Genomic DNA, 7417 nt, shown 5'->3' with positions numbered 1-7417 from the left:
TGTGGAGGTGTTGACTGAGGTGTTGCATATATGGGACAACGCTGGTACCAAAGTGCAATAAAGTGGTATAATATTCAGGAACGATCCGATTCTTCTGGACGGATCTTTACTGATTAAATKTATTTAAGCTCTAAGTAATTAATATCTAGGTGTTTTATGGGAATGTGGATCTTTCAGATCAATTTGAGAAGCAATTTTGAAAGGTAAAAGATTTTTTTGTGTCATGTAGTACGGGGTGCTGGTCTTGACTTGGTCTTGGGTAGGTGGTCTTTACAACTCTGCTACTGGCTCCTTGGTTGCCTGTCCTCTCCCACTCACCTTCTTTCCATCCCCTTTCTGTTGGATTTCTTTAAAAATAAATGCCACTAGTGGCAAAAAAAGTTCATGTTGTTTGGACAGGAGACGAGATGTTTCCATTCCTGAAATTATGATGCATAGAATTACATATCTGAATCTAAACTATATTACAGAGTAAACACAATAAAAACATGCTTTATCTGTGGCATTGTTCATTAAACTGGCACATTTCCAACGTATTAAAATTAAATAGATCGGTACACTTAATGATATTAGTGATTAGGTAATCCATTCAGCAAGTACTTTTACTTTTAATACTTGAGTATTTTTAAAAGCCAGTACTTTTTTACTTTTACTTAAGTACAAATGTTAATGTGGTAGTTTTACTTTTACTTGAGTACATTTTTGTCTGTGTATTTGTACTTCTATTTCAGTAACTTTTTTGAGTACTTTCTCCACCATTGTATATATATAATATTACCAACGAAACTTTCGGAACAGTCTGTCCCAGATTGATTTAATAAAAAACTGGTTCGTGAATTTATTAGTGTTGATGCTGTTGCTAACTCTGAGGCATCATTAAAATGGTCAGCAAAGCTTCCCAACAGCCCCAGTTATCAGCTGGAGAGCAATAAGGAAGACATGTTTGTTACTCATTAACTCCAGCAGACTTTATATGCTTCAGTCAGGACGGCAACAAGAAACCTGAACACTTCCGTAAATTAATCAAAGGTAAGATCAAATCTTTAGCTTTTCAGTTTGTCTGACAATCTTGTACTTATTTTCATATGTACTTGCTGCTGGTTTCAGGTTTTCCTTTGGGTACAAGCCAAAAGATGAGTGACATTTTAGAGGATGAAAGTGATATCTCTTTCACTGTAAAGGTAATTTTTTTTGTGTGTGTGTTTAAAAAAATAAGCACAACAAGCCTCAGCATTGGTGAATATAATACTCTATGAAACTGAGATAAGGAGGTTAATTTAGAGGAAAAGCTGTTTCTTAAACGCCACTTTCTGCTTCTAACCAGTTTCTTGGCCGGGTCGAGGTGGTCCGGTCCTCTGGACAGCAGATCCTGGAGGAAGCTGCTCAGAGTCTGAAGGTCAGGAATTACTGTCACACTGTTTCAGATCGTATCTCCACAAACTGTGTGTCTGAATCGTTAACTTCAATCAATCTCTTTTTAAATGTTTTTGTTGTTGTTATTTTTAAAGGTCAAATGTGTTTCAATTTTCAATCCATTTTGTTATTAGCTCAACCTGTGAGTTGATATTTTATTTATTCCTCTTTCAAGATGCCTGATAGATTCAACTCAGAAAAAGCAGCGAAGAAGAGCAAAGTCCTCATCTTCTTGTCCATGAGCGGGATCGACATTTTGGAATACAAAACCAAGGTGTGTGAAAGAAGCATTCTGATTGGCTACTGCAATGACAGTACGGCCCTATGGAGAAGTTTTGTCTGATTTAACTTCAGACAGTGAGAAAAAAAATATATGCATCCTTTTATTCAGTGTATGTAAACTTCTGGTTTCAACTGTACATTTAGTGCCTTCGTTTCAAAGTTCTCATGTTTGCTGCCCTCAGTTCCTCCTGTACTCCTGCCCTCTCCCCACCGTCTCCTTTTGTGCCGTCCTGCGCGACTCACCCAAAGTCTTTGGATTTATAGCGCAGCATCCTGCGGCTGACATGTACCACTGCTACCTGTTCCAGAGCCAGAAGCTTGTGAGTATTCCCTCCATTGTAAATGGAAAAGAACAAGTTAGACAACCTTGAAAACTTTTTTTGGTGTTGGTAGAGGGATTTTTGTGTCTATTCTTCCAAATGGAATTATTTTCAAACCTTTTCAGGGTCCTGTCCTGGTGTCGGCTATCGGCGATGCTTTTCGAGCTTCAAAAAAGGAGCAGAACGTCAGAGGGGGAAGAGACCTGGTAGTGGAGGCACTCAGACACAAGGTTAAGATAAACTGATTTTTTTTGCCTGGGCAAAGTTACAGTTCAGAACCATCCATCCATTTTCTTTCACCCTTGTCCCTTAGTGGGGTCGGGAGAGGTGCTGGTGCCTATCTCCAGCTATCATTCCGGGCGAGAGGCGGGGTCACCCTGGACAGGTCACCAGTCTGTCGCAGGGCAACACAGAGACACACAGGACAAACAACCATGCACACACACACACTCACACCTAGGGGCAATTTAGAGAGGCCAATTAACCTGACAGTCATGTTTTTGGACTGTGGGAGGAAACCGGAGTACCCGGAGAAAACCCACCATGCACAGGGAGAACATGGAGACTCCATGCAGAAAGAAATCGAACCTCGCTACAAAATTCAATGTTTAATATGATTCTGACTGTTGTGTCAGTGCTGTAAGCATTAGCTTTCACATGGGTTTTTCTCATACTGGATGGAGTTTGTTACTGTAGGTCAACATAGCCTACATGCTATCATCAATATTAGTTAGTTTTAGCTTTTACGTGGGTTTTGCATATTGAATTAGGCTATCACATGATAGCTCCCTTAACTGTTTAGCTCATTTCAGCTTATAAACTGCTGTGACTTTACAGTTTATTTTTGTAAGCAGTGCTTCTAATACTCCTTAGCTGGGATTTTGACATTGACTGAAAGTTTTCACTCCTTTTCAATGGTTGTTCTATGCATGTTTTGCAGATTTATGCTTTTTTTCCCCTGCTGCTTCTGCCTATTTCTTAATATATGCTAGTCTTCTGCAGCTGACTTCAGACGCTTCTGCAATCTTCACCAAAAGCATTCAGCTTACAGAATTCACACAGGATATGCAATTTTTTTTTAAGTTTGCATCTTTGTTTCTTTCTTAGAATAAAGTGCTGCAGAGAGAAAACGACGAGCTGAGAAAGAAGCTTGGAGGACATATCTATGAGGCCATATCGTAGTGTCTGGACACACGGATTAAATTAAAGGACAGTTTCATATATATATATATTTAATTTTTGAAAAAAGGACTATGATCATGACAGAAGGCCATAATTAAAATTTTTAAGATGCGTTTCTCAAATCTTTTCTTTCCACATTTATTTCAACACTTTTACTGCAACCAGTAATATAATAAACTTGATTTTTATAGTTTTATGCTCGCATCTTGGTGTGGATCAGCCCGGGTCTTGTCTCTTTCATCAGATGGAACACATTTTTATTACTTTTACAAATCAATCACAATCAACAAAATGTGGTATTTTTTTTTTGGCAAGAAAAAAAATATTTGAGTGTTAAAGTAGACACTGTATTTGGCAGGTTCTGTGTATTTTCCAGCAGTTTGTTTGAAACAAAAAGTGAAAACGGATTCTTTTTTTTTTTTTGCGTTTATTAAACCCAAATGAGAAATTGGAGATTGAACCGGTCTGTGTATTTTCAGGCAGTTCGTTTTATCGTTTGAAACAAAAAATGAAAAAAGTGCACAAAACGAAAATGGAAAAACTGGATAACGAGCGCTCAATTTCAATTTTCATATGATTTCGTTTTTGACAAGCGGTCTAACCGGGATGTGCTTCTCTGTCCGGCTGACACAGAGGCCGTTTCACACATGGATGTTATATAGGCTGCAGACACACAAGCTTGATCGTTTCACCCTGTTGTGTTTTCTGCAAACTGCAAGTCGGTTTAAATAATGCTCCTGTGAGAAACAGATCATACCGGACATGGCAGACACCAAACAGTGAACATCACCACCAATGCTCCATCCCCATTGTGCAGCATGCTGGTGGCAGCATCATGCTGTGGGGATCTTTCTCAGCAGCAGCTGGAAAGCTTGTAAAGGTAGAAGGTGAAATAAACCACAATTTCAGAAAATATAATACCTGAATCATCCGGCTAAAGCTACACAGAGATGGTTTGAAAACAAACACGGCAGACGTTCTAGAATGGCCTAGTAAAAGCTCAGACTTTAATCCCAAAGAGAATTTATGGCCGATGCCCACACAACCTGACTTTGACTCACTTTCACATGAAGAGGTTTGTTTTGTATATTATTTGTTAAAGAGCTAATTTTGTTGATGATGATTGATTTTTTTTAAAGCAATGGAAGCATCCAAGGGGATGAATACTTTTAATAGAAATTACATACTTTTTGACATGTAAAAAATCTTAAATTAAAACATGTTTTCTTCCAAACTGAGACTCCTCTTACGTTGTAGTTATGATCCTCTGGTGGTGCCTGTCTCATTTCTTACCCAGGGTTTCCCCCAGTGTATTATAAGCCTAGAAGCTGGCGGCCTGCGGGCCAGGCAGGGCCGGTCCAAGGCTGTATGAGGCCTCGAGTGTCCCCAAGTCAATTACAGGCCTTTCTTCCTGATAAGAACATCAGCACCACTAGCAGCATTTCAATATGGATTTAGTGAATTCTGGGAGAAAGGGATAGTTGAACTGGCCAACCTAAAACACAATCTGTGATAATTGTATTTTATAGAGATAGATTTGTGAACTAACAGAGCTCAAACGCTCATTAATCTTTGAGTTTAATGTAGAAACTGTTTAATCTAGAAAGATTAAACTCACAGCAACAAAACAATCTAACCATGACGATTGTTCTTTGAACTTCTACAAAGTAAACTGGCCAGTTCCTTAAAACCTTACATTTAAATGTTAAACAATTTTATAAATTTTAATTTATGTATGCTGAAACCATTAAATCAGATTTAGCAGCATTGATGTTCACAATAAATAAATGTTACATTTAAATGTCTCTGGTCTGTGTTACAATATTAGCATTTATGGGGCCCCTGAAGGTCTGGGGACCTTTTAGAGCTGCTAACTTCATTTGGATTAAACAGAAGTGCAAATAATTGATATTCATTTTAATTGTTTTATTTGGATTTGTTGTTTTAAGACTCGATAGTTGTGGATTTAAGTAACATTTCACTGGCGATGTTTTCCCATAACATACATCTACCCAGTAATATTTTACAGTTCCTGTCAACTAAATCTTTGAATACGAAAACACAGCTGACCGCAGGTGGACCGTCTTGGCGCCCTGAGCAGGCTTGGCAAGTTTTCTGGGGGAAACCCTGTTGTCAGAACCAACATTCTTGGCCTGTCAGGGGTATGAATARTTTTAGATSTAGCTAAGTTTTACTGATCCATTTTAACAGATCAGTAAAATACAACTAGCATCCTAACTTAAGATAAAATCAACCTCACTCAATTACTAGAGCAAATATTTTGGAAACTACAAATAATGTATTTCACAGGACAATATGTTTTTCTTTTTCTGTTTCAAATTTAACATTCACCTTGAATGGCAAAACTATATCTAAACACTAGAGGGCGGTAGTGAGCATCCCAATTATCAATAAAATGTTGCAGTACTGAATACTATTCTTGCATATGAAGTCTACATATCCGCGATAAAGGATGTCTCAGAATAAAAAAATAATTTAATATCGATCAGTTGACATTGAACTAGTTATAACTTTTGTATGGTGAAGGCAACTTTTCACATAAGTGCCCTAAACGCATCACTGCACCACGTTGTTAATAGAAAATACCACAATACGGCAGAAACCTGAATGCAACAAAACAGTAAAGTTTCAAATGGAACAGGATGAGGAGGAGCGGTACACAGCATATGGTACACAGGAAATATGGCTGTTTGAAGGTAGCTTTAAACTGAAATGTTATCGTTAATTATTAAACAAAGTTAAATAAACTTGTTTTTACCAATTTACAGACATTTAAAATCGAAGTTTGAAAATGCACAGGAYACCATTACTTTCGAAATAGCTGAAGCACGCCACACTAGAACATACTGACGCTATGGATTAACAAGGTCCCTCTCTGAGTACCAACTGCTCTGCTTCCCCCCGGACACGGCGCTAACTTTCGGGACAGAATGACGGTAGATATATTTCAAAACATCCGCGGTTGTATCCTTCGCTCCGTTTTTTTTTTTTATCCCTCTGCGCCGTTTACAACAGGGCTGTTTAGATACTTCTGCTGGCTTAACCGGGCAGTCTGTTGATTAGTTTGAACACTGCTTCCTTCCACCTAGAGACCGGAGGCTTGTTTATCAGTTAAGCTTGAATAAAGACAATTATAAGTCCTGCTTCTCGCGCCCCCCCTGACACTTCGTCAAGCCCCCCTTGGAGGGACAAGCCCCACTATTTGACAAGTACTGTAAGTCTGTAGTCTGGAAAGACAACTCCTCTTTGCGCCACTCCCGCTTCAGTCATGGGGACGCGCTGGTCTCGGAGCGGCAGCTGCCTGCCGCTTCTCCCGGAGGCAAAGCCAGAGGGTCGGCTAGCAGGACACAGAGAACCCGATAACGACTCTCTAGACGGGCTTGACAGGCGAGAGGATATCGCTCAGTTTCCGTACGTGGAGTTCACCGGCAGGGACAGCATAACCTGTCCGACATGTCAGGGCACCGGGAGAATCCCTTCAGGTGAGTAGGAGCCGATAAACGACGAGATATTACATTTTAGTTTTTTGTTTTTTCATACACGGTGACTTTTACTTTATTTAGCTTTGTTTCCCTCCAGAATTGTCTTGCTATAGTTTTAACTTCTTTCTTTTTTTTCTTTTCTTTTTTTTTAATCGTAATAGAACAAGTGAACGAGCTGGTAGCGCTGATCCCCTACAGCGACCAAAGGCTGCAGCCACAAAGGACGTGAGTAACCACGACTTTAAATCTTCATTTACTGTATTTCATATTAATTTAATTCGTTTAACATTATTTACACTGAAGAGAGATGCATAAACAAGAAAACACTGCTCTGATTTCTGACCAGTATCCAGTATTCCTCCTCGCTATAACTGAAAAGGTTTTATTCAGTGTTGATTTTTTTAAGAATAAGACAAAAATAGCCTACTTATGCAAAATTAGATTAAAAAAACAACAACAAAGGAAAGCATAATACAGCGGATTATGACGTTAAAAGGCAAAATATATTATGCAATTACATTTGTTTCCCTTGTTAAAATAATTTTGAAGAATTTTTAGTAATGATAGATAAAAATACATCTATTTTTAAAAATAATAATTGTATCTGCAACACAGTAATGTTAAGAACAATGCAAATCCAGTTTATTATCAGAGACATCCATATTTGTGGGATTTGAAAGCAGGTTGCGTGTGTGTCTGTCTGTGTGCGTGCGTGTG

General features: G+C 38.6%; 2 protein-coding genes across 3 annotated transcripts in view; both read left to right on the top strand.

The window, feature by feature from the left end:
• The first annotated feature begins 748 nt into the window (after positions 1–748).
• LOC103466886 (PTB domain-containing engulfment adapter protein 1) lies at positions 749–4496 on the top strand. 2 transcript variants are annotated; one of them, XM_008412777.2, is made up of 7 exons: positions 749–1029; positions 1108–1181; positions 1325–1396; positions 1589–1687; positions 1878–2015; positions 2141–2245; positions 3123–4496. In XM_008412777.2, the coding sequence occupies exons 2-7, from the start codon at positions 1134–1136 to the stop codon at positions 3195–3197; spliced, it is 537 nt and encodes a 178-aa protein (XP_008410999.1). In that variant the 5' UTR covers positions 749–1029; positions 1108–1133; the 3' UTR covers positions 3198–4496. The 2 variants fall into 2 exon arrangements, with proteins under 2 accessions (XP_008410999.1, XP_017161165.1); XM_017305676.1 differs by having other exon boundaries at positions 749–1181.
• A 1258-nt stretch (positions 4497–5754) lies between these two features.
• The window catches only part of tmem106c (transmembrane protein 106C), a 13241-nt gene continuing 11578 nt past the window's right edge, over positions 5755–7417 (top strand). The window contains exons 1-2 of the mRNA XM_008412776.2: positions 5755–6700; positions 6862–6925. Coding sequence (XP_008410998.1) covers positions 6487–6700; positions 6862–6925 — 278 coding nt within the window. The 5' untranslated portion in view covers positions 5755–6486. The remainder of the gene's footprint in view (positions 6701–6861; positions 6926–7417) is intronic.

The sequence above is a fragment of the Poecilia reticulata genome, linkage group LG7 (assembly GCF_000633615.1).
Source record: "Poecilia reticulata strain Guanapo linkage group LG7, Guppy_female_1.0+MT, whole genome shotgun sequence".
Classification (NCBI taxonomy): Eukaryota; Metazoa; Chordata; class Actinopteri; order Cyprinodontiformes; family Poeciliidae; genus Poecilia; species Poecilia reticulata.
Note: the sequence above shows the minus strand (reverse complement) of the source record. Positions and strands in the feature narration are given on the sequence as shown.

Excerpts from the sequence above, each read along its gene's own strand:
- LOC103466886 (XM_017305676.1), top strand. The coding sequence starts at position 1,086 with ATGTACTTGCTGCTGGTTTCAGGTTTTCCTTTGGGTACAAGCCAAAAG. Across the intron at positions 1,182-1,324 it reads ATATCTCTTTCACTGTAAAG|TTTCTTGGCCGGGTCGAGGT; the intron begins GTAATTTTTTTT and ends GCTTCTAACCAG. Across the intron at positions 1,688-1,877 it reads TTTTGGAATACAAAACCAAG|TTCCTCCTGTACTCCTGCCC; the intron begins GTGTGTGAAAGA and ends TGCTGCCCTCAG.